Source organism: Candoia aspera, chromosome 1 (genome assembly GCF_035149785.1).
Source record: "Candoia aspera isolate rCanAsp1 chromosome 1, rCanAsp1.hap2, whole genome shotgun sequence".
Taxonomy (NCBI): domain Eukaryota; kingdom Metazoa; phylum Chordata; class Lepidosauria; order Squamata; family Boidae; genus Candoia; species Candoia aspera.
Window position 1 is genome coordinate 139,592,092 of NC_086153.1, and position 23,213 is coordinate 139,615,304.

Sequence of the window (23,213 nt, forward strand, 5' to 3'; positions counted from 1 at the left end):
GTTACCATGCAAGTAGCAGTTCTTCTTTTTTGCATGCACTGAGCAATTTTCCAGTAATGGATGCCCTGTGGTTATCTGAGAGTTTCCCAAGAATTGTTTGATCTGTCTGCACAAGCAGGACCTCAAAATGCATCGGCCTGCTTACTTGGATACTGAAACGCTTGTACATAATCACCCCCTTCTTAAATTTGTATTTGAAGAGCAAATGATAGAAAATGGTTATCAAAACCCACAAGCCAACTTTCATATAGCTGAGAATGCGGAATAGTCCTCTAAAACCAGAAAGACTGTGGTAAGAGGAATCTTGCTGTACAGGCTGAAGGGGTTCAGCAACTTCATTGGCTACATGGTTCTTAAGCAACTTTTGGGTGGGAAATACTGGCATAGTCACCTACCTTTATTTTTCCTTTAAAACACTGATTCAAGATTCTCCCCCCACCCCCAAGCATCAATTTTCTTCGTTTTACTTAAAAAAAAATCTATGAGGCTATTCATGTGACTCATAATACTTCTATCATTACATGTTTCGTTAATCCAATTTTAAAAGTAGAAACTTAGACAGCTATCTCACTGTCTTGAAAAAAAAATATTTTTGCCCTCTTTTGTTAATACAGTTAAAAGCTTTTATGGTGTGACATACTGCACACAAAAATGAATTAGGAAGAGGTCTCAGTTTTGTGTTGCAATGTCTTGCATGTTCCACTAGGAGGCTCACATCCCTCATAGATCAGTTCTAAATTTAGTTTTTATTTGAAAGAAAGCAGCAATAAAATAAGAGGTATAGTAAATTATGTTATATGTTACTATTACTGGAACAATATTGCTTAGTATTAGTCGTTGATTGACAAGTGTGTTCACATAATGGGTACAGAAACAATTGTGCTGAGTCCTTGACAATTAATGTGCTAAGGCAGTGAGTCTCAAAGAATGATTTATTTTAAACTTACCTTGAAGAGTTAAAAGCAGTGGGTGAGTCTATGAGATACAAGTATCTTGCACTGCCAGTTCCCTGCTCTTTCAGATTTCATACTCTTACTAAAAATAAATGTGAGGAGAAAAACAACTGAACATAGCAGTTGTGCAACGTTTAACATTTCTTGAATGCATAAGCCACAATCAGCTGTAGTATAATAAACAGAAATCCACGCTGGTACTTGTATTTAATTATTTGTATTGTATCTTTTTATCCCTTTCATTGGTTCCCTTTTCTTTTCCTGTTTTTGTATTTTTTCTAAAATATCTAATTAGAGAGAGAGAGAGAGAAAGAAATCTAAGCTGGTGTACAGATTGTTAGGTTCATCAAGACACTAGCCCCAGTTATTTTGCGGGGTCCCAGATGAGCATTTGTTCCATAATTGAGAATTAACTATGTTTGTAAAATCTGTAAGTGCACCTTCTATGGGGTTAACATGTAGAATAAGTGCTGCTTTGAGATAAAAGCCTGAAAAGCTTTAGTTATATGAATAGGCCCTTGGTCTGCAATGTACAGATAGCTAAACCTAAATTTATTTATTTAATGTCATGTTTAGCAAATTTGGGTAATTCGTTTGAGGCACAGCCGCAGATTTGGAGAGGGTACTCCTGATGTCGAAATGCGTAGTATCCAGGGCTGGCTGTTATTTTGGCACCCGAGATAGAAATTTTCACAAAGACCTTTTCCTGGGAGTGGAAACAGTGCAACAGTAGTCAATAACTTTTGCTGCAGGTTTGGGAGACCCAAATCTCCTGCCAAAACCACTCTCTGAGGAACAGAACCCTACCTGCTTCCGGTCTCTGGAGCTCAGCCAATAAGACAGCATTTGCATTAAGAATGTAGGAGGTTCTTTATGCTGAAAAAATTGGGCTAGCAAGTCTAGACTTGCTGAAGGTGACTGAAGTGATTCTCTAGGTGTCCTCCCGGAAGGGAGTCTGTCATACCTTACTTGGAGATGCCAGGGGCTGAACTTGGGACCAGTCTGTAATTCTTAAGTCAAGTCACAACATCATAATCTATACCTGGGCTATTTTGGTATACCACTCCCAAATAAAAATCAGTTTTGGGCAGTACAGCAGTGGACTGAACCGAAATGTCAACAAAGGACATATCTCTAATGTTCCCAGTCTATAGTTGGAGGTGGGCTGTGGTATTGGATTCTGGATAGTGATGGGTGAAAATGTCTCTTTGCTCTGATTTTTGTATGAATATTGGAGGGAGGTGTTGTAGCACAACGGAAGACACTTAAGTATTTTTCAGAGCAGCTTCAGAAAAGAATGGTTATGCTTGGTTTGTCCTGCAGGTCTTCATCGCTGTGAACTGCCTCAGTACAGATTTCTCCTCTCAGAAAGGTGTCAAAGGACTCCCTCTGAATCTTCAGATTGACACCTACAGCTACAATAACAGAAGCAACAAACCCATACACAGAGCTTACTGCCAGATTAAAGTCTTCTGTGACAAGGTAAAGCTGCTCAAGTCCCTCTTGAGTCTTTTGTTTCAGTCAGACATTTAGTTTAGCCAGTCAGGGGTACCAACACATGCAAACGGAAAAAAAAATCTCAGCATCTTAGATACAAAGGTGATTTGCTACCTTTTGGTTCACTGAGGTTGATTAAAGAGAGGGTTATTCCTTGGTAGTGGGGAGGTGACCAGTGAAAAGATGTCAAGAGAAGAGCATCAAAGTAACAGAGTATGTTCATTCCACAGAGCAGCCCTTGAGAGAACTGAAATGCAGTCAGAATTTCTTTCAGCACTTCACAGTGTCTGATTTGATTAACTGCTTGTTACGTCCACCTTTCATACAGCTGGTAGCCAAAGGCAGATTCCACAGTGTCCCCCTCCTTTTTTTTCCCCTCTTGCTTTGTTTACCAATTTGCACAATGAAGAATCCCGGAGAACTCAAAACTCTGAACGCTATTTTATGACCTTGAATTGGTCTAAAATTATATCCCTAACATAGTTTTTGGAATCTTTCAGCACGACCGCCTTTTCCTTTTTGTGTGTACTAATGCTACGCATCTTCCATTTCCAGTAGAAAAAGCATAAAATAAACAGCTGGACTTCCATTCTTTATACACACAGGATATTTAATAAATCTGAGTCACAATCAACATGAATTTGCTACTCCTTCTTAGATTCCACCTGTTAAATTTAATTTTATAATTGATAGCATTTTGATTGCATTTTTATTTCAGTTCACAAATCTTGCCCAGAAGATTTGTGCCCTTAAAATTGTGGATTGCAAAGATAATAATTTTAGTCCTACTGGACTTTCTGAAATAAATTGATAACACAACCCAATTAATTATTGATCCAGGGAAACTGTGAACCTTAGTTATTTTCAGCTTTTAAGAACATAACAATGTGCTTCATCTAGTCTGCCAACTTTGGCCTACTTGGTTTCTTTCCCAATGACTTTTGGCATTTCCACAACATTTGTTACCAAGTGGTCACTCTGTCCTATAAATTCTGTCTCCATCAACAAAAAAAATCATGCCAAATTTGAGTGAGACATTTGGGAAACAAGGCTTATCTGTTAAATCTCTGTTTTATTAATCAAAGCTGCTTGCTTGGAGAGAGACAAGAGCAGGCCAAAAGGAATTTGTAAAGCTCAATTCAGATTTCGGCTTCTTTTGATCAGCTGGCATGATACAACCTGCCATTTTCTCAGGAGTTTCAGGAATATGTCTGCATTTTTTGCATGCTGTAGTCAATAATAAATCTCAATCTTTTATTTATTTGTTTCATTTAATTTTGTGCTGTTTTATTATAGTCTTTAATATTATATTTTATGTTTTTAATTTAGCTGTATAAGCCCAGAAAACCTCTTTTATAGGGGAATTTGAACATCTAATGCTTCTATAGGCAGGCACTTTTAAAGATTTGGTTTTTAAAAAAATCACTTGGCCTGTAGATACAGACCAGTCACTTGTATTCCCTAGAGAAACATCCTTTTTTTTCAAGACTGCTTCTTGTTCTTGGGGCAGTTTCTGATATGCAGCCAAGGTTACTCCTTTCCTTGGCTGGCATCCCTGAAGTGCAACCAAAACAGTCCTGTCCTACCACCAACCATGTTTTTCTGTCCTGTCTCTATGATGTTGCCTTCATCTCATACCCAGCACATACCTGAGACAAGTTTAAATTGTCCTTAGATGTTCCAGATGTTCTCCTTCTTTACCCCTTGTTATTGTTGTCGTGGATATAGTCTGACCCACTTCATTGCCATATTGTTGGTAGCATGGTTAGGTGACCTTTTGGGGTAGGATCAGTACAAGTCCTATTGGCCACTTCAGCCTGGTGGGGCATACCCCTTCCGCTCTCAGATAAGAAGCATTCTGCTGGTTATACAATTTGCCCACAAATTATGGTCTGGGAGTTGTAGACAACATTTTAAACAACTGCTAAGATTGTTTACAAGTGAATGATGGTGTTCACCACTACTTCAAAGAACATATTTGTTAGGACAGTGTAGGCCTGAATGGTATGTATGGTAGCTAGGCTTCACACACGATAATACCAAGTTGGCTCTGCTGAAGGTATTAGAGCTTGACTAGCTTGTGTGGTGTCTGACTTCAGAGAGACCAGGGAAGCTCACCTCCAAAGGTAGATTTAAAGAAAATTCAAGAACTGGACATTATCCTTCCTTCCTTCCTTCCTTCCTTCCTTCCTACCTACCTACCTACCTACCTACCTACCTACAGGGAGCAGAAAGGAAGATCCGGGATGAAGAACGGAAGCAGAGCAAAAGAAAAGGCAAGTGCAGTGACCCCAGCTCTCAGCTGAATGCCTGTAAGTAGAAAACACAGAATGCCCTCTAATGGAGAGGAAATAGTCAAATAAACCTTATTTACTTCATATGTCAGAAATGAACTTTTTTTCCTTTTTTTTTTTTTTTTGAGAAAAAGAAAGTCACCTGTGTTGACTATGGGGGTAATTAAATTACTGGTTCAGCTAGACTTTGAGTTAAGAGGTGAACATGTTCCATTTGAAAAGAAAGAATGGAAACAATTTGAATCTTGTCGCAGTAAGACAGGCAGTGCTACCTAACAAATAATAAGACAGGTAGTTCTTGCCTAACAACTCTAAATGGGCCAGAAACGTTGTTGTGATGTGGTCGTAAATAAAAAAACCACGTGACCGCACCACTTAGCAATGGCAGTTCTGGCAGTCCTGGTTGCTGTTGTTAAGCAAGGACCTCACATGACTGTGACTTTCAACTTCCTGACAGCTTCCCCATTGACTTTGCTTCTTGGAAGCTGGCAGGGAAGGTCGCAAATTGCGATCACATGACTGTGGGAATACTGCAACAGCTGTAAGTATGAACTGTGGCTGAACAAGTGGTCGTTAAATGAGGACCACCTCTAGCTACTAGTAACATTTGCAGAGGAGAAGCAGGAGAAGACTGTATTAAAGTATTTGCTAGACTATTTTACCATTTTTTGCAGCATCAGAATGTTACTGTACTGTTACATTATTCTCCTACCTATGGCCTGAGCGAAGTCCTTAAGTTGATTTTAAATTTTATTCCAAAAATGAGGGCTTGTATTAAAGCAGGTTCCCAGTTCAGGGTTTCAACCATTCCATTCTCTGATTTTCTAGATTTTCTTCCCCCACTTTCAGTCATCGTAGTGGAACCACCAGAGTTTTTTCAAAGGTTTTTTGTTTGTTTACATTTCTACAATCCTTGGGGTTCCTATAGTTGGCTAACATTTCTGTGATGTGTGCCTGGTGCCATTTTGACTAAGTAATGGCATTTAGGAAACGGATAACTCCATTGATTTATATTAGAGGTTGATAATGTATCATTTCTGTGTCCCACAGATCACAACATTCATAAATAGCCTCTATAGAACCCCAACATTCCTATATATATTTCTATATCATTTATATTTATGTCTATATCTATACCTACAGTATATCTACTTATGTCTATAACTATATCTTTATCTGTATCTGGCTGAAAATTCATGAGATTGCCAAATCTTGCAAGATTCCAACGTTCCTGCATGAAATTTCAGGGAAGAATATAAAAATCAGATGAGATTTCAATTGAAAATATGTAACATCTTATTGTAAAATACAAGAATGTTATGAGATTTGTGATTTTGTGAGGATTTTGGCCATTTAAGAAAACTTATTTTTTGCCATATCATAGTGTGAGATCATATAAAAGATTACCAGCTTTTTCTATATATGTTAAGCAAAATATAGTTTTGCATGATTAAGAAATGGATTCAGAGCCAAACTGTAAGAGTTCCATGGGATAAAATAAATGAATTTCTTTCACTGAACTCATAAACCATATTTTAGCTGGGAAGCTTCCTCTCACAGCAACCACTCAGAATTATTTTTGCAAATTGACAGATGCACACAATATGTACTGAACATATGGATGGGAGGAGGGGCAATAATTATTTCTTTTATTTCCTATTTGTCTGGAGTGGTTGGGAAGGGGATTTTGGTGCTCAGGGATCTGGGGTAGCTTGGGGGTTGGACATTGATTTAATAATGAGAGCCAGTTTGGTCTAGTGGTTAAGGTGCTGGGCTAGAAACCAGGAGACTGAGAGTTCTAGTCCCACCTTAGGCATGAAAGCCGGCTGGGTGACCTTGGGCTGGTCCCTCTCTCTCAGCCCAACCCACCTCACAGGGTTGTTGTTGTGGGGAAAATAGGAGGAAGGAGTATTAGGTATGTTCACCACCTTGAATTATTTATAAAAAGTAATAAAGGTGGGATAAAACTTAAATAAATAAATAAAATAAATAATGTATTTGGACTTTCCTGTTGGTCAACTGAAGGCAAGCACTTACTGGCTCAGAGTGTTCCCTGTCTGCTCTCAGGGTTTTATGGTCAAGAGAAGAGAAAATGATTGCAGCACAGCTTCTGAGGGATTGAGAAATACAAAGAGTGAGGTGTGGAAGAACACTCTGTATCAGTGGTGGAGAACATCTCAGTTCCTACCCCAATCTATATGGCTGTATGCAGCTTTGTAAGAAGTCTAAAACAGAGCCCACTTCACAACTGAGTGTTTAAAAAATGGGGTCTCTCTGAGGCATTCTTAATTTTAAGAATCCCTTATTTCCTTTTCCCCCCACCAGTTTCTGATGTCAAGGTGCCCGTGCTTCCCTCCCACAAGCGTACAGACATCACCATCTTCAAGCCATTTATGGATCTTGATACTCAGCCAGTTCTCTTCATACCTGATGTTCATTATTCAAATATTCAGCGTGGAGCTCATGTAAGGTTTCTTTCTTGCTAACTTTGTCAATGGAGGACAGCAATTAAAAAAAGGGGGGTGGGCGGGAGAGATACTCCTTGTTATCTAATTGCATGCAGTTAATTGGCTGTCCTTTTGGCAATCTGAGGGACAGGCAATAATTCCTTGGCCTTTTTAAACCTTGGGTGGTGATATGGTGATGTCCCTGGAATGGGACAGCTTAACATTTTCAGCTTTGCAGAGAGGAAATTTTGAGAATTAAGCAAAAGAGGTGTTTTAATGGCTGGACCACATGATCTAGGAAGCTTTAGGAACCACAAAAAGAGGCTGGTAGTGCAAGTGGCCTGCAAACCACTGATTTAAGACATATCTGTGTATTTTTCTTTCATGGAATCCAAAGATTGATCCTGAAGACAGCAGCATTAATAAGGCCAACTCCATTTTGATGCATTACTGTATAACTTCATGTAGTTTCTTTGGAAAAATATTCTGTCTATACTGCCATTGTTCATACTGCAGTGTCAAATACTGCTCCGATGTACTAGTTTAGTTAATTAAATAATTTCATTTATAGTTAAAGAAATATGCACTATCGCCAGAGCATCTCAGTGAGACTTTTTTAAATTCAAAGATGAGAGCCAAATTGGCAGTAAAACAAATAGAATTTTAGGCAGCAATAATGGCTTCTACTACATAAAAAACAGCTCTCAGAACAGCAGTCCAGAAAATACCAAATAAACACCCTTTGAAATAAAATGGTTTCTATTTGTCATGAGCTAGGTGGAAGTGAAAGAATACATTCTTTAGGGAATTAATCTTGGTTGCCACCACAGAAAAACTGAGGTCCAAGTGGAAAAGTAGTAAGAGTACTTACTACTAATAATGCATGGAAAACTGGGCAAATGCTTTGACAGAAATGGGGGTTTTAGACTTTATTTAACGTAGTCCATTGCATTTATATAATCTACTGTGATACCATTTTATAGGTCCAGAGAGTGAAACATTGAGAAGCAATATCCAGCATGCTTTATGATGGTGCTTATACTATTGATCAATTGTTAATGTGGTTCTAGAATATTTAAACTAGCTTGCTTCCCTCCTTTCCTTTGTTAGGCTTTTTCTGTTGCATCTGATGAAATGGAGGGAGAAGGGTAAGTTTTGCCATTATTTTCTCATTCAGGTTCCAATCATTTTTACAGAATGCTCTAGCTATTTTTGCTCTGGTTAAGTGGCTTTCCAATTGGGCCAGAATATGCAGTACGATATAGCATGGCCTTTCCCATCTGGTGCCGTCTAGAAGTATTGTACTAAAGTTCTGTGATTTTTTTGATTATATTGATCCTGTGATCATTGTGGTCATGCTGGTCAGAGGTCATAAGAGTTGTACTTCAACTTACTTGAACAGTTCCACATTGGGGAAGGTTCACAGTAGGTTATTCTACATCATAGTCAGAAAAAAGAATATTGTTCTCCATATATGCTTTTAAATGCTTTCCCAAGTGTACAGCGTCAGGGCACTCTGGCATCAGAGAAGCCAGCAAGTATTTCAGTCTGGAAACTAGTAATAACTATGCATGCATCCTTTGCACCATTCCCAGATTGACTCTGTACTTCTGTGATCCTGTCCCCTAGTTGCCACTGGGTAGCTGAGCCACTTTCTTATCAGCTCATCTGCAGTGCAGAAGGATTCAGTCAGAAGACAGTTTTGAAGTATGGCTGAATCACCTTGACTTCTGCCTTGCACTTGCTAGTTTATTCTACAGCAATAAGCAATGAAGCCTTCATGTCTATATTGACATGGAATTATATGGGTACAGAAGAAAGTTTGCAACCACATTACCTGATTTATGTACACTGTATACCAATTTTCTGTTCAATGCAACCTTGTGAATACTTTAATGTCTGGACTGATATCTATGGTACAGCATGGAGGAAAGTCAGTAGCTCAGTGGAAGAGCACCTGTTTTGCATGAGATAGTTTCAAGTTAATTTGCCAACGTATCTAGTTAATGGATTTCCAGTTAATAGGCTGTTGAGGAACAGGCTGTTCTGGCCAGTGTTCTCTAATTGGATAGACTGGCCACAAATCTAAACTACATATAAGGAAAGTAGGTTTTGTGAAGAGTGTCAAAAGATATATTTTCCTTTTCTGCAATGCCAACATTATTTGGCTGGTATTTATTTACTGCAGTTATATTCTGCCTTTTCTCTGAATGCCCAATGATGGGCTGAGAGATAGTGAGCGGCTTAAAGTCACCCAGTGAGTTTGCATGGCTGATGCTGGACTGGAACCTGGTTCTTCCCATCCTAGTAATTAATTATTACACCACACTGGCATAACATGATAGTTTAATTTCAGGATCCTTACAATAGAATGCAGGCCCTCCTAGCAGTTAACAGAAGTGTGTTAAACATATTGCCTCTTGGCTTGGTTACATTGGCTATTAGCATCTTAACTGCAATGGGATAGCTAGAAGATCTTGCAATTGTGTGTTCTCAGCTCATTTGTCTTCGATGCCTTGAAATGTTTAGGGATCGTCCTCTGGTGATTGCTGTAATGTTAAAATGTTGTTTGGATTGATTAATTGATTGACTGATTTTATTTCAGGTCTACCATGAAGAGGGGGGCTTACATAAATGAAGATGAATTTGCTGCTAGTCCAATTAAGATATCTCGAGTAGAAGAACCAAAAAGAGGTAATCCATTTCTCAGGGAATTTTGGTTGTTATTAAAATTATGCTCCATCTTTCTGCTTAAATAAGCATTCGAGGCAGCTTACAACAGGAAAATAAAATACAAAATATAAAACAGAACAATAAATTGAGGCAAAATCCGTATAATCATTAAAGGTTTGACAAAATAATTGTGTTTTTGCCACTTTCCTAATTACTGGGAGAGTGGGGGCTAAACACACCTCCTACCCATCGTCTGGGGGTCAGAGGAGTCCTTCCCTCATGTATCAATTAACTGAGCTTCTGGCAGTGTGGTCATCTTCAAAAGCCTCTCCTACTAAGTAACTAAGCAGGTTCACTAGTGGGACAGGTGGCCCCTCAGACAGTCAGGCCCAAAGACATTCAAGGCTGTACTGTAATGGACAATATCAAAACCTTAAACAGGGCCTGGTTGGCAATCAGCAGCCAATGCAGTAAGGATCATTCAGTACAGGCCTTGTGTGATGTCCAGGGAATCTCATCCTGGACATTGAAATCCTCCAAGAAAAGAAGTCTGGGGCTGTCCAGTGCTATGCCAGAGATCACCCCAAATTGTTCAGGAGGAGAGACTTTGTGAGGGGTGGATGGTATACTGTTATTGTCTCTACACTATCTCAGCCACCCAGACAGAGCAACAAGCACTCAGAATTGGAAGACTGTTGGATGGAGCTTAGGATCAGAAAGAGGGAATTCCTGTAGACTATAGCTTATACCTGCCACCCATAGACTGCTGCATCTCAAATTAGCTCAGGAGATAGCTTGGAGAGCTGTCAGCCAGGCCGCTAATACTTGCCAGGTCCATGCTTTCATCCACAATTAAACCCTAGATAATAGACATTTTACTAGCAACTGATCTGTCATTAAAAAACAGGTCAGAGGGCCCACCTTCACTGCTATCTTGATTGCCTTGGTTAGACTGCAACCTGAAAGGGAGGCCAACCACCAGCTCGCTCTCCTTTCCCTGCAATGGCCAGGTGACAGTCTCCTACCATATTGCCCCCTGCCAGTTACTATATCAATAAATATTTCCTCCCAGCCATGTTCCATTCCTCATTTTCCCCCATTTCTTGACACATCTCACAACACCAAACCAGTTAATTAATAAATCATCAATTAATAAAATCATCTAAATAGAGCAACCCTTCCCTTGATAGAACCTTGCTTGTGCATGTCATTGAATTGGTTGGTTCAGTTGGACTTATACAGCTTCTGGAAGAGGCATGGGGCAAGCTAATTGTAGGCACCGGGGCCAAGTCCTGTTTCTGTGATGTGCTAAGTGCTGTGCAGTGAATCAGGTCTCGCTCAGAGGGCTTCTAGCCTGCAGGTTTTAAACAAGGATTCCGTGGTATAAAAAACAATACTCTTGAGAAATTGGTGCTACAAGAGGTATTTTGCTTAGTGTTATGGGGACTACTCTTCTTCACTGCGTGGAGCCAGTATGATCTAGTGGTTAAGATATTGGACTAAGAGTCAGGAGAACCAGGTTCTAGTCCAGCCTCTGCTACAGAGGCTCACTGGGTTACTTTGGCCCAGTCCCTCTCAGTCCCACTCTACCTTATAGGGTTGATGTAGAAAAGAAAATAGGAGGAAAGAGGAATATATACTGATCTTAGGGTTCCTGAACAGTTGTTGAATATACAGCTAATAAATAAATAAATTCAGATTGCCTAGAAACATCCCAAGGCTGGTATTTTCTTTTTGTCTCCTCTCGTCTCCTGGTATGGAGTACAAGATACATGTGGAGTGGCCTTAATTAAAATTACCCTCTTCCATATAAGCAATAACTTTTATTTACCAACTAGCCAGGAGGGAAGGTGAGAAAGTATCAAGTTGGAGCTCCTGCAATGTTTTGCAGAAGAACCCGTAGACCTAGGCACTCACTGGAAATAAGACCTTGTTTGAGTAGTGTGTACTTGGGGATCAAGTCCAAAGTACAAAAGCAGCTGAGCCAGAAGAAAGTTCACTCATTTTCTCCATGTGACTTCAACAGGGCAAGTGCTGTTTTTCCATTCCAGCACAAGTCACAAAATGAGTCACTGGTTTCGGTTGAAAACTCAAGAACCTTGTGTGTGCATTCTTTCAGATCCCACTTCTCCTTTGAGTTCATTTTTAAGCTCTTTTGCTTCAAGGATTTTTTTTTCTGACTCACTTTGGAGTTTTAAATTCACCCTTGTTGACTGACATGTTAATATAATAGTATCACATCTATGATTTAGATTATGCTATCACACAGAGCAAAAAGAACTTTGATACCAGTTATTCAGGAGAAGTAAATTAAGGACAACCAATATATTTTGTTGAATTTCCTGGCTTTAAGTGAGCTTTCTCTCATCAGTTTTTTCAGCATAAGAACCAACAATTGTAAGGAGCAAGGACCCCAACATCTTCCTAGTTTATTTGAAAATCCAGGAACCTGTGTTTACAGGTGGGGAGAAAATCCTCAGTATTTCCAGATAAGGCTCCTCTTCATTCCTGGACAGCCAGTGCCTGTCAGGGTAGACAATATTGGGTTAGATGAGCATTTTTCAACCTTGGCAACTTTAAGCTGTGTGGACTTCAACTCCCAGAATTCCCCATCCAGAATTCTGGGAGTTGAAGTCTACACAGCTTAAAGTTGCCAAGGTTGAAAAACACTGGGCTAGATGGGCCAATGTTTTAATTCAGCATAAAGCAGATTCCCATACTCTTTAGCCATGTGTGCTGACTGTTGTATTTCTTTAGAATACAAATTGAACTAGCAGAATTGCAGAGTCCCTCCTGTGTTGAACCTCTTTTAGCAGCCTAGTTGCACATGATTGTGGGCCTTAAGGCCTTCTTGGCCTGGTGGAGCAAGGGTACAAATCTTGCCCCCCCTCCAAGGCTTGGTTATATTCTGCAGAGACCCTTCCCGATCTCATGCTGAATGGCAAGTCCAACCTGACAGAAGGGAAAAATGTAAACACATGATCATTGTGTTTAACTGGCTTAATTAATGAAGCTTAAGTTTTTGTCATGGCACCACCTGCTTTTTACAGTGTGGCTCCTGATTTCTTCTGCAAAAGGCAAAAGCAACCCTATGCCCCAAAAGGTTGTATTCCCCAAGGAGGGAGGTGAGCCTAACTGGATGATTGTCAGAAGGCTCATCACCGTCGTAGATTATTGTAAGGCATTATCTGTTTCTTACAGAGAATATTTCTTTTTGAAAGTAAGTAGGAGGGTTTCCTCCCCAACCTTAAAAAATATTTATAGCTACACTATTAGTTTAAGAAAATAATGTATGTTAATCTTTACAGTTTAGTCCCTGATAACAAAAAAGTCCTTGGTAATTGTCTAGGCAATTTTAAAAGGCATGTAATGTATTACTAATAAGACCGGGGGGGGGGGCAGACATAGCAATAAGTTGGAAGCTCAGTGGGAGCTCCTCTGTCATGAACTTTTGCATACTTTTAGTTTAATTTTTTGTAAAAAAAGAAACGTAAACATATCAGTGGTTTGGCTTCTAAATCCCATCCTTCTTTGCACAATCAATTCCCTCCAATCTATTTTGAGGAAGCCTTGAACAAACTGAAGGAAGAAAAAAAATCAAGTACTGGGGTCTTAATTGGCTCATTGCTCAGAACAAATCTGGAAATCCAGCAGAGTAGCTTTCCGAATGCTCTGCCTGCTGCCAGCACCAATGGAGATTAATTTACAAAGGACTAGAGGCCAGGCTATGCTACACCGTAGTGACATAAGCTGGGAATGTGTTTAACTAAGCATTGGGAAGGTGTGTGTGTGTATATTCTGCCTTGCTTGCTCAAAGCAAAAAACAGGCCAGTGCAATACTAAAAGTGCTATTTCTAGGCCACCCTAGGCTCAGTTAAGTTTTATAACTTTTCTCTCTTTTATCACCTTTCCTTTAGTGTTGTTGTATGTCCGGAAGGAATCCGAAGAAGTCTTTGATGCACTTATGCTTAAGGTTCCATCTCTGAAAGGTCTAATGGAAGCTGTAAGTTGTAAGGATCTTTATCACATTTTAAGAAAAAGTTGGAGTAACGTATCTTCTTCTTTGTACTTAATCTAAATAGCTACTGTATTGTTCTCTCTAAGATTCGGATTTCAAGTGCTTGAATTATTGCAAAAATTCTGGACCTACATTCTGAACGTGTGTTAGCATACAGCATGTACCTTCTAGTTGGTGGGATTCAAGCAACAGTATTGTCTCTAGGTGAGAGATCCTCGCTTGTGTAGAAAAGTATGAGCACACTTGGGGTAACACTGGAACCTGACTAGTAGTGCCTTTATGGATGGCCAGGAAAGCAGTATGTGACATGGGTGTGATTAAGACGGGTAATGTAGTCTATTCGCTGTCTTGCTGAAAAGAATTATGTGAAAGGCTTGATTGACCATAGCCATAATAGAAGACAGGCATCAATATCTGTAGGATGCCTGGTGACAACCATGGCATATGGAAAATAGTGACTTGGAATGTGGGAGAAGTCTGTCTGTCTGTCTGTCTGTCTCTCTGTGTTTCTGCTCACACTGTTATGGAAGTGTAACAATTGTAATGTCACAATAATAACATTATAAGTATATATACTATATATATACTATACATACACACACACATACACATACATACATACTATATATACTTATAAGTATAACAATATAACATTGGTTGTATGCAAGGAGAAACATAAGAGTTAAATAAAGTAGGAATGGGATACTTAAGAATTACAGCAATAATTAATGGGTGTTAAATAAGGTGGACTGAAAACAAAAGTGAGTGATCAGTACAGAAGTATTTCAGAATGATGCCTGTTTCGTGGTTAGTTTGAGTGTTTATGAGGGTTCTCAGCTATTTTTATGCTATTTCTGTTGCTTTAATGTTGGTTGTTTCTATTGTTTTTACCCTGTTTTAATTGTTAGCTGCCCAGAGTCATGTATATGAGATGGGCACTCTATAAATTTATTAAACAAACAAACAAACAAACAAACAAATAAATAAAAGATGGTTTGAACATTTAGAGAGAATGTGGGAGGTTCAGTTTGCTGAATGAATGAAGGAAGGAAGGAAGAATGAAAAGGTTGAGAAACGGAAAAAGTCCAAGCAAGTCATGATTGAATGGGGATGATGAGAAAAAGAGGGAATTTAGAAATTTAAAGTACAAAAGGTGGTGTATGAAAGGGTGAATGTGGACATAGTAGAAGCAAGAATAGTTTGCAAGAACAGAAAGATATGGGCATGTACAATATAGTAAAGAGTATTAACTATATTTGGCTATATTTCATTTTCTTTTTCTCATCTCATGCCTTATTTTCATTGGTTTACTATTTCTTTATTCCTCTTCTGTACTTGGCATAAAACTGCTTACCCCAAAAGGGAATAGAATGATGGGTATGTATTTACTTAATTCTGGTTTTGCTGGGCATCTATTTTCATTGCTGGGCAGTGGTTATTTATTCATCTGTTAAGCCAAATGCATCTTTTGGAGGAAATACAAAGAAGACAGAGTAATTTTAAATTTTCTAACTGTTGTATAAACCAAGCAGGCTAAACCAATTTCTTCGGGGTATTCTCTACCTGTGTTAACATGCTTTGTGAAGAGGGTACAAATGTAGGGATTAGAAGGAACAAGACAAAGAACTGGTAAAGCTGTTAACCCATACAGCCCTCTGAGAGCAGGGCAGGGCAGGGCACCAGTGTAATTTTCAGAAGACCCACAGATTGGATTCAGTCATATTGATCATCCAAGAAGTGATTTTTGTTTGGAGGAAGTTTAGTTGTCTGAATTTTCCCTTTCTCCAGAAAATGAATTCCGTTTGGCAAGCAACTTCTGTAACTGCAACTTACGGAAATGTAACTTTCTCCATGCCAAATGTAGCATTCACTATCAAGAAATATATGTTATGAATTGAATTATATGTTCATCATAGGTTCATAAAACACATTTTTAAAGTATACATTTTATTTCTCTCTCTTTTATCTCTATCCATGCTGCAAAACTGGATGAAGACTTTTTTGCATATGCTTCTTCATGGTCATAGGTATATGTAAATTCTACTATAAAAAAAGGCAGAATCGTGAAAAACTCAAAATTAAACAAAATAAGTAACGGCCAAGGTACTAACATGAATAGGATAAACTTTATTTGGGCTACTTTCACTGAACCATCTTGTACATATTTACTTAGCATTCAGTCTCATTATGTTTAACAGGACTGATCTGTGTACTTTAGAGCTGAGCCCTACTCTCTCTGATCTGACCTCTGTTTCTAAACCCTATATTTTCTCTGAAATTGATACGCAATCTCTGTGGACAGTATTTAGCTGCCATAGTTCTAGATGGTCTGTTTGGGTGTGTTTGGGTGGGGATGAAGATGGAGAGCCACACTGGAGAATGACTATTAGCTCTACTATCTGGTTCTTTTATATTTGTCCATGTCCAACTAGACTAGATGATTATAGAGTTAAAGAAGCTCAGGCCATGACCTGAAATACTTCCATCAGAGCTTGAAATGTCTTGCATACATCATGTGCTCATTCTTTGTGTAAACCAGGCATTAGTGATGGGGATTTGATTGCTGTCATCCACTGACTGCAACAAATATGCCCCTAATGCAGTTCAGATGCAATTAGCACAAAATCAGAATGGTATTTTGCACTTGCTTTCTCGGTTCTCATAGTAGTCCAGCACCTCTGATGGGGGGTGGGGGGACACTGAGAGGGGCTCTCGGTGGGAGCCAATCAGAACTCACCTCCATTCATCCCACTTTCTGAGAGTTCCATGGATCAAAAAGGGTATTTCATTCTCTTGTTGGATGATACTAGTCAGAATTGCTCCAAGGATGGCTGGCTGAAAAGTTTACAAAGTTGTCCAAATCATATTTTTGCAACAATTATTGCTGATTGAGGTGATAACAGTTGGAAAAAGTGACCTGGTTGTGGGTCCTGAAATTCACTGGTGGAGAGAATTCACTTTTCTTATGACCCTGTATCATTTCTTTTTGTAAGAGGAATCACATGTGAAGAGCACTCTGCAGAAACAGAGAGATTTATTAGAAATGGTGAAACAAAAATTATGGATTAAGTTAGTTTCAAATATTCAGTTTTGTGTAAAATTGAAGATATCCGAACATTTTGAATTAATATAGCTATTCCCTGAGATTATATTTTTAAATGTAGGCTAAATTTTGGAGAAAAAGGTCTTAAGTTTTGAGACAGATAATATTATTTTTAATGAGTTGTGGGGTTTGTGCACAATTATAGAAAAATTCAATACACTTAAGAGTGTGATTCACTTCAGACATAACACCAAATCACAGCTAAAGAAACTTGCTGATAATTCAACCTATTCTTTGATTTGGAAAGCCATAATTTGTGATCAGCCAGGAAGCCATAGTCTGGAATGATGGTTTGTAGTGTTTAGAAACTAGGCATTGTTAACAGTGGCCTGGCTTGATGCTTGACTGGATAAGCCATAGTTGCAACCATTCCACCAGAGATTTCTGTGAGGTCATAATAGGAATGAACTCACAAAGCCAAGATGATAGTCAATGAAAGCATATGAGCAGATTTAGATATATTTTTTTTGCTCTATGTGATGGAAATTCAGACCAGGATTTCAGTTCTAAAGTATGTTTTGTCATGGGTATTAGCAAGTAAGCCAGCTGTTATGTATAGTACAAAAAGTATTTTCCCTTCTGTTGTTCAAAGATTTTACCATTGTTTTTATTTTATATTTAGATATCTGACAAATACGATGTCCCCTTGGATAAAATAGGAAAAGTTTTCAAGAAATGTAAAAAAGGGTGAGTATATCTAAAATAGTGCTTCTCAATGTGTGCAGTTCTTATAAAAGATTTTTCATCTTGCATAGAGCCATCTTCTCCCCTCACCAAATCTCTCTCTCTCTCTGTGTGTGTGTATTCTGTTTCCATCAATTTAAAGGTTTTAATTTATAAATTATAAATATTTCTAAACTAGACCTTTACCTACAATACTAGAACTTTTGTAATTGAACATACTTTTCCATATCTGAATATAACAAACAGCAGTTCTTTACCATGGGTTTTTTTTAAATCGATGAAAAGAACCACATCTTGCCATATCTCAAAAAGGCACATGGTTTAGATATCCTGTTTGAGGGCATAACTAATGGATTAATTTTTCTGCCATCATTATATATCAAAGTTCATTTCAGGATAAAATTCTGGGCTTCCAATTTTTTGTTATCACCAATTAATACTCTCAACAAAGTTAACTGTGGTTATACTTTGATTTCCTGATTGACACACACACACACACACACACACACACACATACATATCTTAGTTTCACTGGAGTCATGTACGATCCATAAATTATTTTGATATAATTTTCTCTAATCTAGGCAGGGAATGAAAATATGGGCTTGGAAACCCAAATCTTATTCTAATCCCCTTTCTCGATAACAGTTTGTAAGTAATTTTCCTAAACCGAGTTTAATCTATCTACTGGCAGACTCCAATAAAGTAGGGTACAATTTAGATGTTAATCTTTTCATTGATTTAGTGATACCTTGATTTAATTTTTCAAATTTAGAAAGATGCCCTTTAATAGCTTGGATATTATATTAGAAGGAGAAAAAGAACACATTTGTAGGAAATCAAACCATTTTCAATTGACATTTGAAAATTGTTGTCTTATCTGCTCCAGGAACTAAAACATTCCCTACAGTATATATTTGTCATTCTAACCAGATTATTCTTTGGCCTTTCATATCCTTCAAATCTTTCTTCACAAAGAAGATGGTAAAGTACTAATAAAAGTGGTGAAATGGAGGGAGATATGTGAGGTTGCCACCTTTTCTAGATTACCAGTGTTGACTTCAAAAATGATTTAAAAGTAGATTTGTTAATCTCTAAGTAGAATCAGCACAGAATAATAAATTTTTAACCCTTTTTTAAAAAATTGCCATGAAGTTCCATAGAAAGCCATGACTTGGGTTCTGTATTGACTGCCGTTGCGGCACTATTTCTCAGTTGCACAGCTCTTGCAGCCCTTTTCATATTCATTTTCAAAATCTTCTGAACTAAGCAAATGTTCTGACATTCAATGGAAATAGGATAATTACTTCTTAATGATTTAATCTACAATTGTAACTAAATGAGCAAGCAACTATTTTTAACACTTTTTTTTTTGCATGAACAACATGCTAAACACTATACAAAATAAAACACAAAATGGTATAAAGCCAGTTCAAGAGTGGATTCCCACTTCAATTGGCACCAGTATTTAATAACAACTTATTTATTTAGTAGAGCCTCGTGTGGTGCAGGTGGCGGGTTACGGTGAGGGACGCGGTGGTGCTGCGGGTTAAACCGCTGAGCTGCTGAGCTTGCCGATCAGAAGGTTGGCGGTTTGAATCCACATGACAGGGTGAGCTCCCGTTGCTAGTCCCAGCTCCTGCCAACCTAGCAGTTCGAAAACATGCAAGTGTGAGTAGATTAATAGGTACCGCTTCGGCGGGCAGGTAATGGCGTTCCATGTAGTCATGCCGGCCACATGACCACGGAAGTGTCTACAGACAAATACCGGCTCTTCAGCTTTGAAACGGAGATGAGCACCGCCCCCTAGAGTCGGACACGACTGGACTTCATGTCAAGGGAAACCTTTACCTTTACGTGTGGTGCAGAGTGGTAGGTGGCAGTATTGCAACCGAAACTCTCCCCACGACCCAAGTTTGATCCCACCGGAAGCTGGATTCTCAGTAGCTAGCTCAGGTCGACTCAGAGTTTCATCCTTCCGAGGTCGGTAAAATGAGTACCCCACTTGCTGGGGAAGGTAACAACAGGGGAAGGCAAAGGCAAACCACCCCACTATAGTCTGCCAAGAAAATGTCCCAAAAGCGGCGTCCCCCCGAAGGGTGAGACATGACTTGGTGCTTGCACAGGGGACCTTTCACCACTTTCACACAATTTATTTAGTGGTCATGTCAAACACTTTCCCTTCCCTGGATCATGGGAAATGGATGTCATGTGGAAATTTATTAAACCTTTCTATTGATTGTCTGTAGCCCCTTCTCAAAATTACATTTCTAAGATATGTTTGAGTGGATTCTGAAAGTTGAGCTTTTTTATAGTGTGCAAATGACCTTCTTATTTACAGTGAACTAAAACAGGATAGGCTGCACAAGGTAAGAAAAGGGCTGACACCTATGGGAGTTACGACATTTACCTTCACATCTTAGTGTTTTCAAGGTTTCTGGCTAATAAACTTGCACTGCCTTGGACTGATTAAATTTTCTCTGTGGCTTGCTAGAAACTAGTTCATACTGGCAGTTTTTTTCTTATTATTATTTGGCAAGAAAGCAAGTACAAACTCTTTGCTTAATATAATTTCCTCTCTGAGAACAGTGTGCTCCTTTGCTAGGCTAACCAAAATATTCTGCTCTGTTGAGTCGATTATGACAGTAGGTCCAAAGATTCTAACTTCTTCATTTTTTTTTGCCTCTGACAGTTTTTGGTTCAGCTGTGATGTATTCTGTTCTTAATACCCCATTTTTTTTCTTAGTATTTTAGTGAATATGGATGATAATATTGTGAAGCATTATTCCAATGAAGACACCTTTCAGTTACAGATAGAAGAAGCTGCTGGATCTTACAAACTCACCCTTACTGAAATCTGAAAGCTGGGCTCCTTGCAGAGTCTTTCAGTGAAGGCTTTGAATACAAAACCTCTTTCCCTTTTGTCCTCAGGATTTAAATGTGTTTTTTATGGAAGAAGCCATTTTATTCTTCCAAAGAAGAATACCTTTTTTTAAAAAAAACAAGAAATATCAATTGATAAATCTGGCCTTTTGGCTGCAACGCTGCACTTGAAAGAGATGAACGTGACACTGAATATTTTTTTAAAAAAAAGAAATTTGCATATATAACCAAAGCACAATTAAAATGAACTTCTTGTTATATTATCAACATATTCCCTTACCCATAAAATATGTGTGTAGGTTTGTTTATCAGCTCAGAACTTCCAAACTCCTTTGGTGCTTGTAGGAATTTCAGAAAAGTGTAGGAATGGATTGTTGCGATGTTTACAGCTTCCCAGGGCATAGAACTATAATTTCCTGCTACAATTTCTTGTTCCATGCTTTATGAAGAACTTTCTTTAACTGTATGTATCCCACTGATGAACTATATCTGTATATAAGTGTGGTGTATTTTGAAGGGTTGTAAATGTGTACATAGATCATATTATATATAATTGCAGGATATACAGAGATATGATTAGATATGTATGTGTGTGCATAATATAGAGCATATGACGAAGCCAATCTCAAAAGACTACATGTATATAAATGTATCACTAAGAAAAGCAATCTTGGTGCTAAATTAAATTTATGTTGAGCATGTTCAGTCTCTAGTATGGGGAAATAGCTAAAAGGACATTTTTTTTGCATAGTATATTTAATTTTTTTTATTATTAGAGTCTGATATGAGACTAGCTCATATACCCTATGATTATAACTGAAGAAGCATGAAGCATCAAAACTGCTATTAGTGATTTGGGGCTTCGGTTCTCACAGCATTTTCATTCTTTTCTTTGTTCCAAAGTATAGAGGTGTACCATTTTAATACATGAAACAGAGATTGTTTTCTCACTATTTTCCATTATAATTTAGAGTCCATTTGCAAAGTGCATTTATGACACAATTCCAAAAATAAGCTCTCCAAGCTGCTGCTAAACAATAATGTCCTGGTTCATACAACACACTAAGCTATTATGTAGTTTGTTTTGTGCAGGGATTTGCATGTTGTAAAACCCCAAAATGGCAGTTTAAGAAGGCAGTGATTTAGTCAGCAAAATGTGATTACAAAAAACATGACTTAAGACAATGTGTGAGCCAGACAGCATAATGGGACTCATAATGGAATTGGCCCACACTGTAATACCAGTGCTAGCTGCACAGATGTGAAATGAATTCAGTATGTGTTTTTAGGAGAAGGTGATGTAACACAACTTGTAGCCAGCCAGGGACACACATTATCTACTAGGGCTAGCCAATAAAAGTACTGGTTATTTCTTGTTGGCTGCCCAAATTTTACTTGGGCTACTTGTTTATTTTGAAAAACCATTCAAAGTATTAATCATGATCTCTATGAATATCCTAGGCCCAGATATTTGAAGCAACACTTTCTCCATACAGACCTGCCTGCACACTGTATAATCTAAGACCTTACTCCTGGTTCCTTATGGTCAGACTCTTATTTTATTTAACAATGTTTGGTTTGTATATTGCTTTTACAATTAATGTTAATCACTTTGAAGTCTCAGCGTGAAGCTGAGAAAGTTAGTTCTACAACAGGCTAGCACAAAGTTTTGCCTGGAATTTTGAACACTTAGGCTCTTTGCTATTTGATTTCCTTGTCCACTGTGTGTGGTTCTTACTACAACTATTATTATTATTATGTATATTGCATAGCAATAGAATCCTGAGAAATGTAGAACAGATGGAATACGTTGAAGCAAACCCCAAAGAGTATCTTTCCCAAGAGAAAAATCTAATAGCTTTTTTTTTAACGGTCGTGTATTTACAGGTTAAAAGATTAAATCGATCTTGTTACTGAAAACTAGTAACAGCCTCTGAATATGCTGTCAATAATAATTCACAGTTGGAAGATATTTTGTCAAGAGAATTTTTGTATCTGTAAACATGCATGACAAGTTCTGCTTTTTTATAGAAAATTGAGGTTTTGCTACAGATAAAATTGAGTAAAAATAAGATTTTTCTCTATTAAGAATGAATGCACTTGTGGTTATATTATATGTGATGTATGAACTGAACTGTTGATTTATTTTCTGGGACATGGGCCTTTTAACCATAGCCATATTTGTAGAGTTTGATGGAAGTGATTTTGCCCTTGTTTGCTTTTATGTGTCTGTGTAATTGAAAGTTTGCTGTAAGGCAAGAGCAATTAAATTTTATATGTCCATTTGTAACCATTCAGTTAACTTTGACTGGTATTTGTCATGAGTTTAGATGGGTGTTTACTCAAAGCAAGGAAAGGCAACACAATGCCTGCAGACACCTCAAACTGAATCCTTGTTTTCCTTCACTTCTACTTCACAGCTTTTGTGAAAATAGAAAGTCCTTCTGGGGTAATTATAAAATGATAAAAAGCCAGAAAGAGTTGGTGGGGAGAGACATTAAACATGTTCAGTGTAATCCTGTTCTATTCTATTTACAAAGCGACAACTTTATAATATATGACAAATTATTATTCTTTGATTAAAATGAGATGGGATGTGGGTGATTTTCAGATGAAGGCAAACTTTATGTTGGTATATTGCCCAAGTAAAGTATCTTTTGG

General features: G+C 38.1%; 1 protein-coding gene across 2 annotated transcripts in view; it reads left to right on the plus strand.

The window, feature by feature from the left end:
• GRHL1 (grainyhead like transcription factor 1) overlaps positions 1 to 22,849 on the plus strand; it is a 59,626-nt gene extending 36,777 nt beyond the window's left edge. For both annotated transcript variants that reach the window (XM_063314394.1, XM_063314385.1), the window contains exons 9-16: positions 2,277 to 2,435; positions 4,675 to 4,762; positions 7,070 to 7,209; positions 8,302 to 8,339; positions 9,797 to 9,885; positions 13,782 to 13,867; positions 17,608 to 17,672; positions 20,416 to 22,849. In XM_063314394.1, the coding sequence (XP_063170464.1) occupies positions 2,277 to 2,435; positions 4,675 to 4,762; positions 7,070 to 7,209; positions 8,302 to 8,339; positions 9,797 to 9,885; positions 13,782 to 13,867; positions 17,608 to 17,672; positions 20,416 to 20,530 (780 nt within the window). In that variant the 3' untranslated portion in view covers positions 20,531 to 22,849. The remainder of the gene's footprint in view (positions 1 to 2,276; positions 2,436 to 4,674; positions 4,763 to 7,069; positions 7,210 to 8,301; positions 8,340 to 9,796; positions 9,886 to 13,781; positions 13,868 to 17,607; positions 17,673 to 20,415) is intronic.
• The last annotated feature ends 364 nt before the right edge of the window (positions 22,850 to 23,213 follow it).